The following is a 21,915-nucleotide window of genomic DNA, read 5'->3' as shown; positions in this document are numbered from 1 at the left end:
CCAAGCAATTCTTTATTGGGGCCGCAGTCAGTGACTAGCGTATTTGACAACTTTAGTAAAATATTTAAAGTTAAGAAACATTATTGTGCTTTGTTGTACCTGAGGTAGGGTGAACTAGGGTTAAGTCCCTAGTGGATGCAAAACAGTGAAGCAGTCGGCTGCTGGATGGTAGCTGCATGATTAATGGCCTGAATGGAGGAGATTTGAATATCCCGCCCTGCCAGGCGACTCCCCCCCCAACGCAGTCAGTGCTGTGTCGGGAGCTCCGCTCACACGGTGCGCTGAGAGAGAGCGAGCACTGGAGCAACATTTAAAAGCAACTTCGGTGTATTACGGAGCTTGTAGGCTGTTTACAACGAGGAGCCGACGCACAACACTTTACCTGAGTGGAGTGGTTTATCTAGTTTTCCATTTTTCTGGAAATGTGTCGCTTGGAGAACTAGGAGCGGACAGCTCTGCACACCGAAGCCGGGATGAGTGGGAGCTCCGCGGTGTCCGGCGCGGCGCCCTGCCGCTTCGCTCACTACTTTGTTATTTGTGGGATAGACACAGAAACCGGACTGGAACCGGACGAGTTAGCAGGTATGAGCTTCTGTTCAGTGACATCTAGTTTGTTTTGGAAATCTTTATCCTACATGATTAAAGAACAAAGAACAACAGTTCTCCGGCTCAACGTCTTTTAGGAATATTGTTGACTAAAATACCCACCACATGTTCCTGCATGTTCTATTCAGTGATAGGCTACATTATGATACAAACCACAAAACACGTTATAGTCAGCAACCCGACATGTCAAATTCTTTTTATTTAACTCATCACCATGTGTCACACACCATGAACCCCTGAACACATAATTTCCTTTGCAGAGTTAGTGATGTAGTAAAGAAATAAGAAATACAGGCAGCAGGAGAAAGGGTTGCGGCAGGGGGCTTCAGCAGCACTTCTGCACAGTGAACTGGTGACATACAAGGAGGATGAGATTATTGTGTGTTAACAGAGTGAAAGATCACCAGTATCTTTGGAAATGTTATAATCTGATTTTAGCTTCCTGTGCTCCTCTGTACTGCTCTGACCCCGTCAAAGTAAAACTACTGTTCAAAATTGAACTGCAGTTTTACTGCTGTGTTTTTCAAATAAAAGGCAATTTGAGATTATTTTTGCTGTGTTGTAGCACATATCCTGGAGAACACTTTGCCATATTCCACTTGTTTTAAACCCCAAAATAGATTTTGAAAGCAACAAAACAAAACAAAAAAACATACAGGTCTCCCTGTAATTCTCATTGAGAAGACTGTATGTTGTTTGAGTCTTGCTGGTGCATTGAAGGCTGCCACACGGGGTTACAGTGGGCGTACTGCCTCCAAAGCAGGATCATTATTTAATTAGGAACAGGTTGTTGATTCAGGGGTTGCAAATGTCTTGCCACACCACTACTTGGACCCTTTGATTAATTCCTGTTTACTTGAGTAGGACGCTGTGTTTGTTCATAGGCATCAGAACTCTCCCCTCTCTCTGTGTAATCCTCCGCAGCGGAGACTCCTGCCAGGAAAACTGTGCTGTTCACTCTTTCACCAGATCGATGTAGTCACTGGCTTTACTGTGTTCCATCCTCACAGAGTGGAGTTACTTTCTGATGAGCTTTACACTCTGGATGTGGTTCTAATAGCATAGAGGGCTGTGTGCTGTGTTGCTGAGGTATTACTACATGAAAGTCAAATTGATAGCTTCTGTCTGTGTGACTGAGTCTCTGGGCCAAAGTTCGGAATAGCAAAGTCTATGTGTGTGTTGAAAGTGAGCTGGGATTGCACATTTCTAGCCTGATATCAAGAATGTACCAGTATATTTTAGTGACATTTTCCAGAGTTCTGTATGTGTGTGTGTGTGTGTGTGTGTGTGTGTGTGTGTGTGTGTGGTTTAACTATGGGAAGTTAACATGGGGTTAAACTAGGGGTGCTGATTACTTTCATCAGAGATTAATCTACTAATAATTTTCTGGAATCACTGTTTTTCTGTAAAATGTAAAAATATAGTGAAAATTGCCCTCACCATCTCCTACAGTGACTTCTTCAAAAGTCTTGTTTTGTCCAACCAACAGTCCTAAACCCAAAAATATTAAGCTTACTATTGTAGAAAACTATGAAAAAAATCTGTGTCAGAGAATCAGAGACCAGAGAATTTTGGCAATTTATCTTAAAGAATTACTCAGAACAATAATGTTGCTATTCTTCTCAGGCATGATTAGCTACTTGTATGGTTCATATTGTGATGCTGCCACCTGTAGAAATGTACAGCTCTGATTTAAGACTATATGCCTTTTTATTTTCAGGGATTTGACCCATGCAGCTGAGTCTGAGAATTATTTTTTATGTCTTCTCACTCTTGGAGGTTCTATTGCACAGTTAAATTTGGTTAATTCACATTTTGTTCAAATAATGTTGACCACTGAGGCAAATCGTCTTCTTCATCTGGAAAACGACAGAACAAGTATACTGTATGTGTCACAGGCTGATCCTTGTGCATGTTAGCAGAGCATTAAAGAACAATAAATGTGAGTTTAGAGCCTTACATTCCAGTTTTTGTCTGTAGTGAACTTAAATCAAGCATTAGTAGAGCATCCTGCCTTGTTCTGGTACCAAAGAAGTCCTCTGACCACAACCATTATAAGTCCTGGAGAGACTGCTCTTGGCTCATCGCAGACCTTAGGTGACCAACTCCCTACAGCCTCTGAAGTTTGCCGAGGATACCACTCTGTTGGAAACGGCTGGTAACACTGTGTGGATTATTTTCTTTGACTACTCCAGTGCCTTTAACACAATCCAGCCTGTACTTCTGCGGGGGAAGCTCCAAAAGATGCAGGTAGAGACCTCCGCAACCTCCTGGGTTATACCTGATGGACAGAACACAGTTTGTGTCTGAGCAGGTGGTTCTCAGCACAGGAGCACCACAGGGGACTGTACTCTAATTTTCCACTTCACACTATACACCTCAGACTTACAGGACAACTCTGAGTCCTGTCAGCTGCAGAAACCCTTAGATGACTCTGCTGTTGTGGGGTGTGCCAGCAGTGGAGAGGAGACTGAGAACAGGGAGTTAGTCGAATGTGGCCAAGACAAAGTAGATGGTTGTGGACTTTAGGGAGGACCAGGACTAATCTGAACACCATCTACATCCGGAAATAAAAGGTGAAGGTGATGGAGGGCTACAGGTACCTGGGTGTTGGCTCTACTTCTTCCTTCCTTTAATGTGTGCAGCAAGATGTTGCACATTTTATTGCAGTCTGTTGATGCAGTTTTGTTTACAGCTGGGGCAGGAGCACCAGGGATTAAGAGAGCTGGCTCTGTGCTGTGGGCCGAGCTGGAGCAGGGGGAGACTTATTTATCTCACACTGTAGCAGCAATGACCTCATATCTACAACTCCACTCACCTTTTAACTCCACAATGCTGCTGACCCTAAATGCATCTGGTGTTAGAATGCAGGAACTATTTCAGGCTCTGAATGCCAGCCAGGGTTATTTATACCGCTGAGGATCAGTGTAATGGTATGGAGTGAGTGTCTGATCCAATGAAGTAGTTATTTATGGGAGGGATTAAACCAGCTAATAAGCATTCTGGGGCTGTCTGTGAAGTCTGGGGGCAAAGAGCTCAGAATCTGTGACGGCAAGAGTTAAATAGTGTATGATCTTGTAGAAAGTAGAATCCCAGACAGACAGACAGAGAAAGAGAGAGCACTGTAAACCATGAAGGAGCCCGAGGCAGGTCTACAGGAAGTCTGGCCGTCTGACTAGAACAATGGGCTGAGGGGAAATAAGGCCACTCTGCCACACAAAGAGCAGGGAGGAGGGGAGCTGCAGCCTAAAATAAGCAAAGGCATAGAATGTTGCTTGATGTGGGTCACTGCAATTATGGCTGCCTCCAATTCAGGGTACAAGAATATGTGGGGGTGCTGAGATGCAGCATGGCGCTTGACAATGAAATGAGTTTAAGTAGCGCCAAGGGCAACATGTTGATATCTGTCACGGCAGCATCAGCGTTGTCCGGATGACGGTGCATCATGGGGGGTAATCAGAGACGAGTGAGGACCAAGGGTGGGCAGCTTGTTGCAGTAGCAGCAGCTCACATAAACTACAACTACACTTGCCAAACATAAACAACTTACAAAAACGAAGCAGGAGGTGGCTTAAATACGATTAACAAATGTACAAATATATTTATTCATACAGACTGTACAACTATATACCAAAAATAGAATACAAAAGGCTTTAAGAGATGTCTCTTAGACTATATCTGTACAAATGAGTGTAGAATGAGCCTTGTCATTCAGACTAAAGCTGCGTTTTGACTATGTAGGAACCTTTGGAGGAACTCACTGTTTTTCCACCAGAGGGACCAGGATCTAAATGTTGTTCTGGGGTCTTCATTTTACCCCCTAAAAAGTCCCTGCTCGGGGGGTAGTACTTTCCAAAAGTACCGTGTACTTTGGGGGGGCGGGGCTTGCCTTGAAGTGAATTTCTGAATGGGTGAGCAGAGGCTACTGGCTTTAACTGGAGAATGTCGGCTGTTTGTCTGCTGCTGCTCCTCTCTTTTCCACCGTTGTTTGCAAACCGATAAATCACAACCAACAGTCAGAGAGCCGCACAAGTCTCACCGACGTTGCCTGAGATCGTACGTCGGCATTAAATGTGTTGCTGGGAAACAGCAGCCAGTGTGCAGCGGTGTGTTTACAGCGAACAGCTGTATGCTAAATACTGGGAGTTGTTGTTGTTTTAAGTTTTCATCAGTCAGGAGGTTTTCCCACACAGCCGAAGTCGGTCTCCTCCTCTCCAAAACAAGCGGAACAGCTGATTACAGCAGGTAATAAAGCTCGTTAAACATCCCGTTCCTCCGGCGCTCAGGCGATACAGACGTGAGTCCTACAGCTGATCTGCAGCTCTTGTCGCAAACTGATCTGTGATTGCGATTTTATTTTTGTGTTGCTTTCTCTGAGTTATTTTAATAACTTTGTAACAAACTTTATCGTGTGTCTCTTCATTATAGCTCCCACACAAAAAAAGCTGCTTTAATGGTCAAACACAGCCAGTAGTTTTTTATTATACTCCATCAAATCTGATGTTCATTTATAAATGTTGCTCATAGATCGTGGTTACAAATAATGATGCCTGTGCATGGCTTTCTACAGCCAGGCCTACAGCAGACCTGTGTTTTTTAATTCCTCCAGTCCCAGGTTTCTTTTCCATGGTTTGCATAAAGAGTTGGTACTTTTGTTGGGATTTCTGAATTTTAATGAAGCAACAAATGTTTTTACTATAGATGAATCTGTCTGTTATTTTTTGATTTATTATTAGTATACAAATGTTTTTTTAAGTAAAAAAAGGCCGTCACGATTTCCCTCAGTGTTCTTCTTCCCTACTTCTTAAGCTAAAAAACATTTGAAACCCAGTGGATTGTCTGGGAAATGCAATGTCACAAAGAGCAGTTGGCACCTTGCAGCCTCTCAGTGTGAATGTGACATGTAGTGTAAAGCAGAAGACTAAAAGGTCCATTTCCACACACAGGAGAGGCTGTAAGTGTGATGTGACTTGCCAGTCATTTTTAACTCCAGCAGAACTACAGCTTCTCTTCCTCTTCACCTTCTTCTCCTCCTCCTCATACTCCCTCTTTTCTCCTTTCACATCCCCCTGTGTGTCTCCACCCTTCACACCTCCCCCCCCTCACACCTGAGCATTACCCACTGCTCTCCCACAGCAGTGATCTCCTGTCAGTAGACTGTAGGCTGTCGTCAGTGTTTTGTCCCCGGTTAGTTTATGGCCATGATCCTGTTGTAAGCGAGTTAATATCGGGGGGGGTTTACAAGGACCTGCAGTTCCTGGACAGGTGCCAATAATAAAGGTTTTCTCTCTTCCTACAAGTTTGAACATGTATATTTCAAGATGGATGTCTTTTATAACAGCTGGACTTCCGGCAGGACTCCCTCAGAGAGGACATAGGGAGGACAAATAGCATGAAGTTTGTATATGGGATGATAATGAGCTGATCTTTCCAGATGTTTTAAATTGTTTTTGTGAGCTCAGCTTTTTTTAAAATTACTCACAGGAAATTAGTTTTTATCTCTGGGCCAGTCCCCTCTCTCTCTCTCTCTGTCGAGATGTGGGTTGTTTCAGCAAGCTGCTCAGCCTCAACACATGGCCTCAGTCAGTTTGCTCCTCATGCAACTTAGTTTGAATTGCTACCTTTAATCTTTTCTGGGAGCATGCATCATTGTGTAACAGAGATGGCATTTATCCCACTCCACAGGGCATATTGTTCGTGACAGACCATTGGCAGCCAGAGCCCCAAAGCTTTGCAACAAGCTGCTTGATGACATCAGGTTTTCCTGATTTTACTTGATTTGCTGGTTTTATTTGTTTGTTTGTTTTTTTGCTTTAATTCTTACTGACTGTCCTGCTTAGTTGAAACATGAACATCAATACAGAGATCAATCAGAGAAAGACATCACACCCACTCTGTGTGTGTTATCAAAGCTTGTCTGTTCTTTGTTTTGGTAGCCAAGGATTTATTTTGACTAACAAAGATGGTTATGAGTTTTATTTTGTTGCTGTCCAGATGAAATGAAGTGTGTTTAACGCTGATGTGGGATATAAAATGACCTGTTTTTCTCAGTGGAGGCCACAGGGCCCATTTGATTTGGTATGAGATGCTGGTGCTCTAGTGTGACATTGAGTGGTAGTGAAACAGCATTTTCTGATTTATTTAACTGATTTGTGAAAAGCTTGTGCATATTTAATGTTGTGCTGCTGCATTTAGTTCAGACCTGTGTCATGCTGAAAGTGATACAGATATAGTGCTACGTCTGACCCGTTGGGATTGAGTCTATGACTTTTATGTAAAAGGGACTCAGCCGCTTATGTAGACATGAGACTGAGGTAATGAGGTCAAATGACTGTTCAAGTAAAGTTGATAACACTTGACTCATGAGTCTCATGAGATGACTGTGATCAGTTTGACCCTAACACACCTGTTTTGGCTATTAATATTCAGTTTGTTCAGAGAGCTCCTTTGCTGCCATTGGTGGCTGGGTAGTTGGTAGTTGGCCAGTGCAGCTTTGAAGATGACTGGAGCACAGAGGTTGTAGGCTGGGGCTGAGGTGGGAGCGTCCTCAGGCTGCAGCAGGACACAAAAGGATTTGAGCAGCTAAAGCTCCCCTCTGGCCTTGACCATCTGTCCATGCACAGACCGGCCTGGGAGTCTAACGCTGGCCACTGACGTATGCTAATGATGACAGGGGGTAGCGACACTGATGCACGCTCCTGTTGACTTATGCTAACAATAATATGCCTGGGTAATGGGCAGATAATAGTATATGGCACGTACAAAACTAAAAGCTCAATATAGAAAAGAGCAAACCTCTGTACACTTGTTTTATTGTATATTGGTTATCTCATTCTGTATTCATATTGGCAACATTATGACAGCAGTGTGACCTTTTTCTTTGTCACATTTGTTTTCTTGTTTTTCTAAATGATGAACTCCATGCCATGTTTGCTTTAGATAAAGATTCTAGCGTCCTTCTTTTACTTTTTATTTCTTCCACGGCTCATCAGCTCCTTCATACTCAGTAGTGATTTGGTCCATCTCTCTGCGTTTTGTCCCCCGCTTGTTGCATCGTGCTCTGTTAGCCGGGCCGGTCTGCTGTTAAGCCTGTTAGAGTAATCCATTCAGACAGTTCCTCCAGGCTACACTGAACGCATAGCAGTAATGTAACACACGGCCAGGCCTCAAAACAGTCTCCGGGCGCAAGTGCGCACACACACACACACACACACACACACACACACACACACACACACACACACACACACACACACACACACACATTCATGTTCATAACCTTGACTCTACTCTCTGCCTCCTGCAATGTTTGATCAGGGGCATCCTCCCATTTTTCTTGATAAAGAATCACACTGTAGGTCAGTTTCACAAAATATTTTGTCCTGACAGACATGAAACTTGATATAAACCTTGAACTTGAAATATTTTTTAAATAACACTTAATACTGTAGTGTCGGTTTGTCCTCAATTTAAATCAGACAAAAAGAACAATACATAAAATTAAAATAAATCAAACTCAAAATCAAACGGGCACTGAGGCACCTGAGGAACGTAAGGAAGTAAGTCCAATGTCCACAGTGTTTATGCGGTTTATTTCCATTGAAGCAAGCAAACAAACAAATGGCCACTGCAAAAGATTAGACAAATCGCATAGTCTGGTCGCATCTTCTCCAAATTGCTGCTTTTTGTCTGTTGTTAAAATGGAATATCTTTTGGTTTTGGACTGTTAGTCATCCTGGGCCAAAAAGCCTGTCGTGTCTTGTATCCTATAAACGGGGATAATGGCGCACACTCTCCTAAAGTTTCTCCTCAAAGGCACTCACGGTGTTGCACATAATTGCACACACGAAAAGTGACGTAGTTGATTTGTCCATGTTCAGCTGAAGGTCGTGACAGAGCCCTGAACCTCCCTGCCATGTGCCTGACAATATGTTGAGTGTCAGGGATGTGCGGTCTCATCCTGGATCCATACAGTATAGAAGAGTCTGCCATATGGTGCTAGTTAAAGTTCAAGGGTTGGGGGTAGGGGTGGGCAGGAGGGACCCGTAATGCCTCTGGGATTCAGCGAGACCTGATGACCTCAGAGGATGCAGCTAGCTGTTGCTGACTGGTAACATCGCTTTGCTAATGCTTTTCCGTCTCCAACAGCAAAGTGAGCAGTTGATCTTGGGAGGCGTGAGGAGCCATTTCACAGTCCCATGTTGACCTCTGACCCTGAGCTCCATATGTTCTCTTTCTGTGCGAGAGGAATGAGACAAAGGAACCAGGGGGAACTTGGGGGTTGTTTTTTTTGAGAGGCCCACAAATCAGTTGGAGCTGGACATGACCATAGAAACTCAACATTCTGTTCTTTTGTCTGTTTTGGGTTAACTTTTTTACAGTAGGATGAAGTTAATAGTCTTTTTATTGTGAATATTGAAGGTTAGAATCATGGTCAGCCATGTCTAAGGCCAAGAGTGTTTATAGCTGTTCTGAACAGGCCTGATGGGATAGAGACTCGTTCAAATGGAGATAACTGCTCTGACAGTCTCTCCTTGAAGGCATGCATGATGTTCAGACAAGTGGCAGGAGTAGTTGTGGGTAAAAAGAAAAAGAGAGCTTTGATAGAGCTGTTCAGGGACTGTACACACCTGTAAGGTCCATGTGTTTCCCAGCTTATGTTTCATGAAAATAAGAACAGCACCTTTGCAAAGGGACAAACTGTAGAAGAACCTCATGTTGTGTCCTTGTGTGTTTGTGTGTGCCATCATCTCATACATGTCATACATCACTTGGAATGTACACAGTAACCTTGGTGATGTACTGAAACGCAGCCATTTGTGTAACATACTGGTTGTCTTTCATCCGGAATTTCTTAGTACCAAGGTCGACTACCTGTAGTCCTAGGACATCTCTCTCGCTTCTTCCTCTTCACTGAACAGAGGACAACAGGCCTCCTCTATACTTACTTCTATACTTCTCAAAGTCCTTACTCTCATTTGTGACGTCTACCAAACCCTTCTCTTTGTAGTCAATAAAACACACCAAACTTTGCAATTATCTTTACTCTTCATCCAAACGCACAAAGTATTATAAATAAGACTCGATTACACTAAAGAATAAGTAAACAACATATATTCTGAGTAAGTATTCAGTAGAGAGAGAGAATATAATACCTCTGAGTCCCAGACAGTATCAGCTCAAATGAACCTCATCGTCGTAAGAGTGTGCAGCACGGTGTTATGTCAGGCAGGCTGTAAATCTCTTTATATAACGGAGATAGGCTGCACAACGGTAACTGAGGCCCCTTATGACAGATTAGAGCCGCTGTGGTGCAGGGGCCCTGCTGCCTACTGACAGATCACCACCTCACTGTGAGACCTGCTGGACACACACAGTGGACTCTGAGCCTTACAGAGGTGAAATGCATTATGTAATTGCTTTTCAGGCTGATAATAGCAACAGTGTGTCTGGCAGAGATTGGTGGGGTGTTGTAAAGCTTCACAAACATACAAACTAAGCCGGACCTCAAGTCTGAAGTGTGGTCGTGCTGTGGGAAATGTGATCAAAGAATACACTACTTATTATGAGTCATCTTTGTGACACAGTGAAAAATTAACTTGCTTACAGCTGGTAAACTGAAGCTCTGTGTTAGCTACTCTTGGAAAAACATCACGCATTGTTCTGCTGCTGTATGCGTGGTGTGTCTGCAGACTCATTGCACATGATAACACTTTACGTGGTTTAGTCACCCTACCAATATAATTTGTTCATTTAAACTCCGGCAATCGTGGATGTGATTGTCAAAGTGTTCAACAGGAGAAATTCTGCAGACTCCTGCACAAGACTTCTCTGTGTTTAAGTAAGCTGTTGGGCTAATTGCAGTTTCTATCACTGTTTTCTTATAAGTTTATACCATCTTCATTGTCACAGCTTTTAAAGCAAAAATGGTTGTCATTTTATCATAAGGTTTATGCAAACACAAAGCACCGTGCTGCTAACTCTTTGTGGTTTTCCATGTAAAACTTGGTGAATCAGGACTTTTTGAACATTTTTACCACATTTTAACAATGTAATACTTATAACCGTGAACATTCTGGTCACTTTAATTGTGATATCAAATTTTCCTACTGTACTATAAACTTAGTGCTCTTTCTGAGATTTGATGACATTTCTCTTGAAGACATACTACGTATATGACATTTTTTGAGGTAGGAGGCTAAGTTTGGCCAAATTAAGTAATGCGCTATACATGGAGCCCTTTATGGTCAGAAAAGGAGCCCAGTCAGAATATGAATGCTTCATCTAAACACTCTAATCTCAGCTAACCTGTAAATCATGTAAATGCTCTTTCTAGGCATTTAATCTGCAAATGTTCTTACTAAGGTGGTAAATCACCTGCATCATGACTCATCTTATGAGTTATGTTATATTTCATAAATGTCTAGTAATTTTTTATGGTGTTTTTTCTTTCATATAATGACTGTTCCTTTGGTCAAACACCAAAAAAAACCAAAAAAAACCTACGTTTACATTTCCTACCAGCATCCTGTTGTGAGCTGTCCTGATTCAGCCTTAAACACAACAATAACATATTATCATTGTATAAGTTGATATGCTGTATTTGTTAGCATAAAGATACTTATTACAAATTATGCTCCACTATGTTCACCGCCGCTGGAAATGATGCTAATAAGTGCGGAACCAAAACCATAAAGTTACAAGCCACAAACTCAGAACAGTTAAGTTAGTTGACACACACTAAAACACTCCGTACAACTGCAGACTGGTGATAATTGTCTGTGGGTAACTACAAGCAAAGCACACTGCATAAGGTTACGTAACCAATTTTATTATATAAATCAGGGATGTGATTTTGTCTCCGTGCATCCTTGGAGGCATTGCAAGGCTACCCAGCTGACCAATCACAGAGCTTACGGTCCGCGTCGTAGTTACATTTTTGAGGAGGTGCACGTCAGGCGACAGCGTAGCCTCTGTGTAGCCTCTGCTCAGCTAACAGCTTTCGACCGCAAACATTTCTACATCTTTACTTAATTAAAACATCAGCTAAAGCAGCGCAGCAACGTGAAACTCGGAAAAACTCCGGCCGCTGCTGCCACTGATGCTTGGACTCGTTATATCACCCAGTAAAAAGTAGAGTAGCTAATATTACTTTTTTAAGGAGTATATGCTAAGTAACTTGTAAGTAGCTGTATTTATTTCTGAGTAACTTGCCCAACACTAAGTTGACAATAAGGATGGGATAAATTGGGTATGATTTGATTATTGCTTGTTATAGGCTATGTCTGATGTTTACTTTGACTTTGTTGTCGATTGATCACTCATGTAGCCTATATAGGCTACACTTGCTGTATGAATGGTTGCTTTTTAAGTCGTCAAGTATATTTGGTGTACATGTATGAAGACTTGCACCAGTAGTGAACTGCAGGTGTGTCTTTATCCAGTGTTTGCCCAGTGGAGACACCTGGATTCAATATTAAGTTCATATCTCTTTGACTGACTGTTGACTTTAAATTGTCAACAAGTTCCTTAATACAAGTTATCCCTGGTCACTGATGTGTTCCACAACCAGACAGCCGCCCAAATTAACTATGGTGAGATGTCAACAACATTCACTCTGTGTCTGCACTGCAAACATACCACTGAATGCAAATGTGAAACAAGGTGTCTGTCAGTATGAGGACCTGTGGTTGGCTGGTCATGTCTGCTTGTTCTAGAGGAAAGAAAAGACGTGTGTTTGTGTTGTAGCTGGCTGGTTAAGACTTTGATCTCTCTCTGATTGAGTTCCAACTCATCCACTGACCTCTGGCCTGTGTGATAAGGCTGTGTAAACAAAGCATGACCACCATCAGATAAGCTAGTCCATGTCATATTCTCCCACTCTCTAAACGTTATTTGTTGTAAATTGCATTATCTTCCCTTTCCCCCTTTTTCTTTGTCTCTGGTATCTGTCTCATGCTGTCATCATGCTCTCTACCTCCTTTATTTCCCTCTTCTGCAACATCTTTATCACCCCCCGGCACTACATACCATTAAGTTGACCACTCTGTGTGACTGCACAGCAGACTGAATATAGTGAATCAATCCATTCATGTGTGTACTGCAAACATACCACTGAATGCCACCTAGTTGGCCTCACTCTGCTGCAGCACAAATATCCAGGCCCAGGGTCCCCAGCAGAAGCCAACAGCTGCCAGGTGGCCTTCACACACATGTGCCTCTCATCACTGGTGTACCAGTGATGAGAGGCACCATAACTGTCCTAAGTATAACTGTTGTGAAGGAGAGATCATCGTTTGTCTGTGAAGAAGTGGATTATGATGCAGTTTGAAATGAACCATGGCTTAGGACAATGCATGTAGAAAATACTTTTTAGAATCATGTAATTTAGACTACTGACGGGGAGAGAAACTATATGGTCATATTTTTATAAATTTTTATATTTAATATATTTATAGATAGAGATGCACCTCTGCCTACATTTAGATTGAAGAGCTGGGATGATCACTGGTTTCCTCAGAGTTAGCTCGTCTACTACACCAGTGGTTCTGAATCATTTTCAAGGACCCCTAAACTGACACAAATCAGCTGACCCTCATCTGGTAAGATTTTGGCTTTTAGATGGTATTACAGAAAGTGTATGAAACTCATGACCAAAATAGTCATATGTTCTGTCACTGTGTTTCTTAAGATTGGAAATTTAGTGAAAATGGATTACTCCCTCAGGGGGTCCCCAGACCCCACTTTGAGATCCACTGTACTACACAAGACGAATGAGGCAAAGACAAGAAAGACAGGGTCTGAGGCAGCAAATAAATTACTGTACCTCCCAAATCAAAATCTCCAAAAGTTCTATCTTTCAGATGCAACTGAAAATTTGAACAATCCTGCTTTGACTGCACTGACTGGAGTGTTTTTAAGGCTGCAGCCACTGACCTGGACAAACTAACTGACACTGTGACGTCAGTTTTTGTGAGGACATGTGTGTGCCGACTAAAACCTTCCGCACATACAACAGCCAAAAACCCTGGTTCACAGCGAAACTCAGGCAGCTTTGTCAGACCAAGGAGGAGGCCTTCAGAAGTGGGGACAGAGTCCTGTATAACCAGGCCAGGAACACTCTGACTAAAGAGACCAAAGCTGCAAAGAGGAGCTACGCTGGAAAGCTAGGAAACAGCTTCACAGCCAGCGACCCTGCGTCAGTGTGGAGAGGCCTGCAGACACTCACTAACTACAGGAGACCATTCCCCACGCCGCTGGTACTCAACAACTGGCTGACGAGCTGAATAGTTTCTATTGTAGGTTTGAAAAGCCCACAGTCACACCTCTCCCCCGCTCCAACACCATCTTCAAACAGTCACCTTCCCCCACTGACACGCTGTCACCCCCCCTCTCTGACCCCTCACCTGCACTCACAATCTGTGAAGAGGATGTGAGCCAGCTCTTCCAGAGGAAGAAGATTAGGAAGGCTCCTGGCCCAGACTATCCTGCCTATAAATCTTTCCAAACCTGCTGACCGCCATTTTCAACAGATCACTGGAGCTGTGTGAAGTTCCCTCCTGCTTCAAACGCTCCACAATCATTCCGGTCCCCAAAAAACCCTCCATCTCTGGACTAAATGACTACAGGCCTGTCGCCCTGACATCTGTAGTCATGAAGTCCTTTGAAAGACTGATGTTGGCTCACCTGAAGGACATTACAGGCCCCCTGCTGGACCCCCTGCAGTTTGCCAACAGGGCTAACGGGTCAGTGGATGATGCAGTCAACTTGGGACTGCATTACATCCTGCAACACTTCAGGCTCTCCAGGGACATATGCTAGGATCCTGTTTGTGGACTTCAGCTCGGCGTTCAACACCATCATCCCGTACATCCTCAGCACCAAACTCACCCAGCTCACTGTGCCAGCCTCCACCTGTCAGTGGATCACAGACTTCCTGAGTGACAGGAGTCAGCAGGTGAGACTGGGGAACATCACATCCAGCACCCGGACTATCAGCACTGGCGCCCCCCAGGGGTGTGTGCTCTCCCCAATGCTCTTCTACCTCTACACCAACGACTGCACTTCAGGAGACCCATCTGTCCAACTCCTGAAGTTTATTGACAACCCGACGGTCATCGGCCTCATCCGGGACGGTGATGAATCGGCCTACAGACTGGAGGTTGATCAGCTGGCTCTCTGGTGCGGCCAGAACATCTTGGAGCTTAACACGCTCAAAACTGTGGAGATGACCCCCCCCCCCCCACTCTGCCCCCCATCACCATTCTAAACATCCCTGTGTCTGCCGTGGAAACCTTCTGGTTTCTGGGTTCCACTATATCCCAGGACCTGAAGTGGGAGCCCAACACTGACACGATCATCAAGAAGGCCCAGCAGAGGATGTACTTCCTGTGTCAGCTCAGGAAGCTCAACCTGCCTAAGGAGCTGCTGATCCAGTTCTACACAGCCATCATCCAGTCTGTTCTCTGCACCTCCATCACTGTCTGGTTTGGATCTGCCACCAAAAAGGACAGGAGCAGACTACAACGGACAGTCAGGACTGCAGAAAAAATCATCAGTGCCAACCTGCCCTCCATTCAGGACTTATACATTTCCAGAGTCAGGAAACGGGTAGCTGTGACATCACTGCAGATCCATCTCACCCCGGACATAATCTTTTCCAGCTCCTCCCCTCTGGTCGGTGCTACAGAGCACTGGACGCCAAAACCAACAGATGTGCACCTGTGTATCACATCCGTCGTCGTCGTCGTCATCGTCATCTCCTGCATCCTTTGCACTCTGCTCATTGCACTATTATCTCAATCTGTCTATATTGTTTTTGTTTAGTGTGTATGTGTGCAATGTACAATCCAGAGTTAAATTTCTCAAATGTGTACACATACCTGGCAAATAAAGCTGATTCTGATTATTGATAGGAGCTCAGGACGGTGAGGGATTGGCGCGGCATCATTATGTCACAGCCACTCAACGTAAATCCCCCAAAATATGTTTAACCAACAGCGAAATCTCCTCCAGCAGCACATTATCACCAATGAAGTGACCCTGTTTTTGTGTGTGTGTCTGAGCTCGAGTCATGTTCATTCCTGCACAGACGGAGCCCGCTCACCTCCTCTAAAACGTCAGTTTATGTAACTGGGCCATGTGTGGACTTGTCAGGGCAGATTAGAGAGACTGGGCAGCTATTTCTGAACCATTGGCTGGATTGTTTATTGCAGCGGATTGAAGGGTAAAACGTGACAGAAATTAGAAATCTAAGAGGAGCACAGACTGATGGCAAGTGTAGGTCTTCTAATGTGAGGGATGGAGGGTGGAAGTGATCAGTTATAACGTGCCCGCTAGCTCAAAGTAATCTTGATTTAGTGAGTAAACAAAAGAAAAAACTAAATCAAATCTGTATTTGGTGTGACCACCCTTTGCCTATAAACAACATTAAATCTTCTAGGTGTTGGTCAGGGATTTTGTAGGCAAACTCAGCTAAAAGGTGAGGCTGCTGAGGAGCGTTTACTGTCGAACTCACACCTGGACAAGACTGAGCACAGCAACAAGACACAAGGTAGTTATACTGCATCAGCAAGGTCTCTCCCAGGCAGACAGGGGTTTCCAGATGTGCTGTCCAAGCTCTTTTGAAGAAGCACCAAGAAACCAGGGACACTGAGGACTGTAGACGCAGTGGTCGGCCAAAGACGCTTACTTCCATTCACAATCAGAAGATGTCCAGCAGGGCCATCGGCTCCGAGCTGCAGAAAACATATAAAGTATATCTTCTTCTTCTAAAACAGTGGGACCCTGGTACACCATCTAGTCTGGAGATGTCTGGTCAGAAGTGGCCTTCATGAAAGACTTCTGACGTCTGACATAGAAACAAAGCCAAGTGATTTAACTATGCACTGCAACAAAGGAAAAATTGCAGCAGGTGTTCTGGACTGATGAGTGAACATTTGAAATATATGGCTGCAACAGAAGCATATTTTGAATTGAAACTGTTCCCGATACACTGGTCCCATGCTCACAGCTGTAGGCGGAAGATCATTTAGAATCATGTGGACAGATGTTATTAGCTGGTTTGACAGATGAGATTCTAGCAGGTTCAATATTTACATACTATGCACCAGTGGGCCGTGTCCCTCTGCGGCAGTGTAGCTCTGTGGTTAGTGTCAAGGCAGCACACAGATATGTGTTTATATGCATATGCAACCGGCTGCCATTGAGACTGTACTGTACGGTCTGGAGTTGAACCGGCAACCTTGGGTATGGGAGGCGGACATGCGGACGAGAAGACTAAAACCCATGGGCACTAGCCTCTCTCCCTGTCAGGGAGTGAGGTTTACTCACTGCACAGCCTCGCTGGCTTCTGTCACACTTACATGCACACTAAACACACACCCTTACGCATACACATTAGGGATCTAACGGTTCTGAAACCGAGACCAAATCTGCAATGCAAACATGTGTAGCCTCTGTTATGGCAGAAAATTGTGTCCTCTTACATTTAATCTTTTATGTATGTTATTTTATTATTATTATTATTATTATTGTATTGTGTTTTATTCTTAACCTTTCCTCTCCTAGACTCCTTATGTTAGTCCGTCCACATTTACTAGGGTTAAGGTCAGAGCTGTGAGATTGTTTTGGTGTTTTCCTCTCTTGGTGTTCCTCTCCTCTCCTGGAATGTTCATTCAAGGCCGAGAGAGGATCTCTGTTCCCCAAAACATAGAAACCTAGACTGTGTAAATGATGATGCATCCCTTTGCTCGGGGCCAGACGTTAGTGATTGTCCAGCTGATTTGTGTTGTAGTTATTCTCTTTTGTTAAATAAATTAAATAAAGACAATGGTTTGTTGTAACTAAATTTTTTGCTTAACCTCACACCAGGAATATAATTTCCACGACAGTCTCAAGTCACCCGTCTTCCGTGTTGGCACGGTGGTGGCACGGCTCACCTGTGACTTTAGTGCACTACCACAGCTCAGCGGTCTGTCAGAGAGGCAGCTGGGTGGCACTCCACATGTTCATACAAGAACACAAATAAACAGGGCTCAGTGAGAGCAGTGGCAACTGACTAGAGCTGCAGATGACGTGCACTTTCAGATAGATCACACTGATGTAGACTTGTATTCGAAAAAAATTCCAACATTGCACTGGCCCTTTCGGAAGACAAATTCAGCTTGAAAACAGTGCTAGATATATAAAGTAATAATATCTTTTGTTTTAGGATTTAACACTTTCAGCATCTCCATAGCGTAAAATCCTTCCTCACAGTAACAACATCTATTAGGAGAAAACCTAAGCTTGGCCCCGTGATTGGAGTGATTCAAACATTCGGCTCTAATCTCTCCAGAACTTTCTGTCATCGTCAGCTTTTACTCACTCCTGTGAGTTTCTGAAATAAAAGGACGTCTTCTGCTCCCAGCATCTTTTCTTTTCTTTTCATGTCTCCATTCACATTATATCAGCCCTGCTGCTTGATGGCTGCAGTGCGGCAAATATGGCTGAAGTAGCTTATGCAACTGCCTCAGTGTCCCGCTCGTCCTTAGGGCCATTTAAACAAACAGGTCTGTCACTTTCTGTCTTTTACTCTTTCTCTGTATTTATATCTGCTCTAAGCCGCCAGCTTCAACTGCGAACCCCCTCACCGGGTTCTGGGTTTTGGAGGAGCCAGAGGGGTGTAACCATTATAAAACATCACTAGTATTGTCTGCTGCTTTTCATCACCCGCTTCCCTGTGTGATGAGCTGAGAGGGGCCTGCTCAGAGGCAATGCAATTAGCATGTGCCTGGGTTCAAATGGGATGACGTAACCTCTATTAACAGCAGCCCTTTAGCCTTTTGAGTGTGCCATAGGATGCACAGGGGTTGCCACAGAGACGAGAGGAAATTTAAGCAAGACAAATTATTTTGCTGAACGGGGCTGATGAGCTAAAGATCTCTGCAAACCCCCACCGACGTACTCTGATCCTTTCTCCTGGAGCTGTCAGCTTGCCAGGCTTGAAAGCATTCAGCTTTATTGTGTTTCCCCGCCCTCTTTCTGCAGGCACATGGATAAGCATTTAACAAGTCAGAACTAATGGAGAAAAAAGAAGAATTTTAAGTGTATTAATTATTTAGAAATCAGGCACTACCTGACAGCTGTTGTAGTTGTTATCAAACGTTACTTAAACAGGAGGAAATAAAGCATTTGTTGGGGACTATTTTCAGCAGCAGGTGAATCCACATGTCGTGCTCTAGTGAGTATTTGGGGTGATATAGATGGGACTGAGTGTGTTCACGGTGATGAGAACATGTCCCCCAGTGCAGTCCTGTTTTCAGTTAGATTTGGTCCTAATATCAAGATTTATGCTGGAAGAGGTAGGTGCCGTTAATGATGAAGAAAACCTTTCTTGGTTATGAAACCACCCCAGCCTAATTATGGAAAGTCACTGAGGACTGCTGACTGCCCTGTAAACTGATGTTCTGTAAAGATCAAAGCGGTCTGCTGCAGGCCTCTTGGAGACGGCGGTAATGTAGGACTAATCACGGCTCTGCAGTGTTTGAAGAGGCTCTTCAGGGCTGCTTCAAGTCTGGCTGTGAATGAGAAATCTACGTATAGAGGCTGATTTGTACAACTGCATGTGCACCTTGCTGAGCAGAGCTGGGAATGCCCTGTACCTCTGCAGCTGTAATAAATAACTCTACAGTTTTAAGAGGATATTTCTGTAGTTTGCCCTGTGAGACTTGGAATACAGTTTGTGCTTTGTGCTAACAAAGGAGTGGTAAAAATGCTGAGTTTTTTTTTACAGTGATTGAATGTCAACTTATGGTTGGTTTGAGGTTGTGTAAATGTCAGGCTGCAGAGGGAATGGAGGTACCCAGATTGCTGCATGGTGAGGGAGAGAGAGGAGCAAACGCTGGCAGGACTTTACAGAAACATAAATTAACTCAACATCGAACTATATCGGTATAAACGGCATTGTCTTATTTTATATCTCTTTTGAAATTATATCTGTATACCTCATTATACTGATATACTGCACAGCCCTACTGTCACATCATAGACGACATGTTTTAGAGCCACGTGGTGGTTAGAAAATGGTTCCTCGTAGCTTGCATATAGAATTAACGGAGTGCTGTTAAAGTGATAAACTAGATGTGAATATGCTACATATTAGAAAAACAGTAATTGTGGCAGATTATATGTAAGGTAATAACTATTTCATAACATAGAGAGAGAGAACAGCAAAATGGAAGCAACTGGAATGAAAACAGTATTTCTGTTATCTAGTGTTGTTGTCAAGACCGCCCAAACTGAGACCAAGTCAAGTCCAAGACCAGAGTTTACTGAGACAGAAACGAAGACTTTTAGGGGCTGAGAGCAGTCGAGACCAAGACCGAGGGAGGGCGAGACCGAGTCAAGACCAAGACCAGTTCCCTGCATTGCATGACCCACAATAAAATGTGGAACAAGATCATAGGTAGTTCTCAAAGTGATCTGAAAGATCCACTTTCCCATTAAAACACCCACATACAAAGACTAAGAGCTGAAATCAACGTAAGCATCGCAGGGAGGGGTGACGGTCGTTAATTAGGGTTATTGGTTGCATTTGAAGCAATAAGTTTTACTTCCAATCAAAGTTGCTGTTTCTGTTAGTGTTAAGCCATCATTATTAAACTCAACAGGTCTTGTTTATGTTTGAAAACCACCCAGGAGAAAAGAGGTTGTGCCCTTTGAGCTGGAGTGCTTTTAATGTGAAACACCTGTGCAGGAAATGTTGAGTTTCACTGACAAGATTTTAACACTAAATGAAAAAACCCAGCAAAGTAGAACAGTGTGAACCGCATTTTATTCAAAAGAAATAATACATCAGAAAATAGAGAAGCTTTCTAAAATATGATCAAATTAGATTTTAAAATATAAAATATTATATAAATGGATAATATAGTATATTAAATATATGTTTTAAAATTACTTATAAAACAAGGGTAAGCATTAAACTTTTTTAAATAAACGTCTCTCTGTCATCGAGGTTAATAACGGCCCTGACCGTTATTTATGAATTTCCAGTGTCTTCTTTGAAAGGCCCACAAGACGAACAGTTTGTAAGAATATTAGTCTACCTTCTAGTTTCCTCTGTGAACATCTGGATGAACCTAAATGAACTTTTAAAAGCCTTCATAAATGCAGTGAAGCCAGATGAGACCTGAGCGTGACAGACACACCTGACTGCTTTAATAATGAACTTATACATCTTTTCTGTCAGCAAAACCTGACTCACTCTCTGACACCACCTCGTAGTAGTCATGCAGCTACTGTGAGAACAGCTGCCGTTGGCTGACACACAGATACAACAGCTCAGAAAGCTGCTTCCTGCCTGTTTGACAGTTATTCTTCATCTAACTATAGAGGAAGGAGTCTCTGTCTGTGTGCCTGTCCTTTGATTTTCACAACAACTTTTCAGTGAAATGTCAAATTTGGTGCCATTTGCCCAATCGGTGGCGCTGAAGCAGCAACATTTATCTATAAAGGACGGAGTCTGTCTTTCTGTCCTTTCAATTTTCTCGACGACTGTTTATCTGGTCGACTTTACACTTGGAGGGCGTATCGCTGAGGACCTGAGGGAGTGCAGTGTTGAGTGTGAAGACGATCAGATGATCCGATTGATTGATTGATGACGCTGAATGGGCACATGTTCCAAACAGCCGGGTGCTCCCTATGGGCACTGAGACTTTGTTTCTGAGACTTGCGGTTCAAATGTTACAGAAGACCAGAAGACACCCCTAGTGGCGACTGCAGCTCAAAAGGGATAGATGGACTTGTGGAGACACATTTTTCGTCCAAATCCCTCAGTGCACAGTCGTGACTATGCATTATTTTCCGGCAGATGTAAACTCCTCCTCCTTCATCGTGTCCATCACTGCTTTCATTCAGTGTACCAGGGTTATCTGTCCTCCTTTCATCAGGTCTAACAGAGCTCATAACAAGGTGTAGATAAACAGTCAGGTGACAGTGAATCGTGAAGCGGGGTCACAAAGACTTCCCGTGGTGGAAGGTCCCAGGGGAGCACCCAGAGCATGTGCCTGAATGAAAATAAGCCGGGCATCCTCACACCTCCTGCTCCAGCATCCTTCTCTTTTCTTCTTCTCCCCTGCATCTCTCTCCTCGCCACCTTAAAGTGAATAAAAGACGCAGTGTGGTAGGGTGATGACATCACCACAGTAGCGTCGTGCAGCCGGCATGCTGAATAGGGCCGATAGAGCAAACTTAGCCCATGCACCGGGACACTGGACCATTGTAACACACACACACACACACACACACACACACACACACACACAC

At 43.6% G+C, this 21,915-nt stretch overlaps 1 protein-coding gene across 3 annotated transcripts in view; it reads left to right on the top strand.

The window, feature by feature from the left end:
• Nucleotides 1-21,915, top strand: part of dennd5b (DENN/MADD domain containing 5B) — a 128,271-nt gene continuing 106,356 nt past the window's right edge. For 2 of the 3 annotated variants that reach the window (XM_046072064.1, XM_046072062.1), the window contains exon 1: nucleotides 2-582. In XM_046072064.1, the coding sequence (XP_045928020.1) occupies nucleotides 474-582 (109 nt within the window). In that variant the 5' untranslated portion in view covers nucleotides 2-473. Of the gene's footprint in view, nucleotides 583-21,915 lie in introns of all 3 variants that reach the window. The other variant, XM_046072063.1, reaches the window with a different exon arrangement.

Source organism: Micropterus dolomieu, linkage group LG16, assembly GCF_021292245.1.
Source record: "Micropterus dolomieu isolate WLL.071019.BEF.003 ecotype Adirondacks linkage group LG16, ASM2129224v1, whole genome shotgun sequence".
In the NCBI taxonomy this organism is placed as follows: Eukaryota; Metazoa; Chordata; class Actinopteri; order Centrarchiformes; family Centrarchidae; genus Micropterus; species Micropterus dolomieu.
The sequence above is the reverse complement of the archived record's forward strand: the minus strand, read 5'-3'. Positions and strand labels throughout refer to the sequence as shown.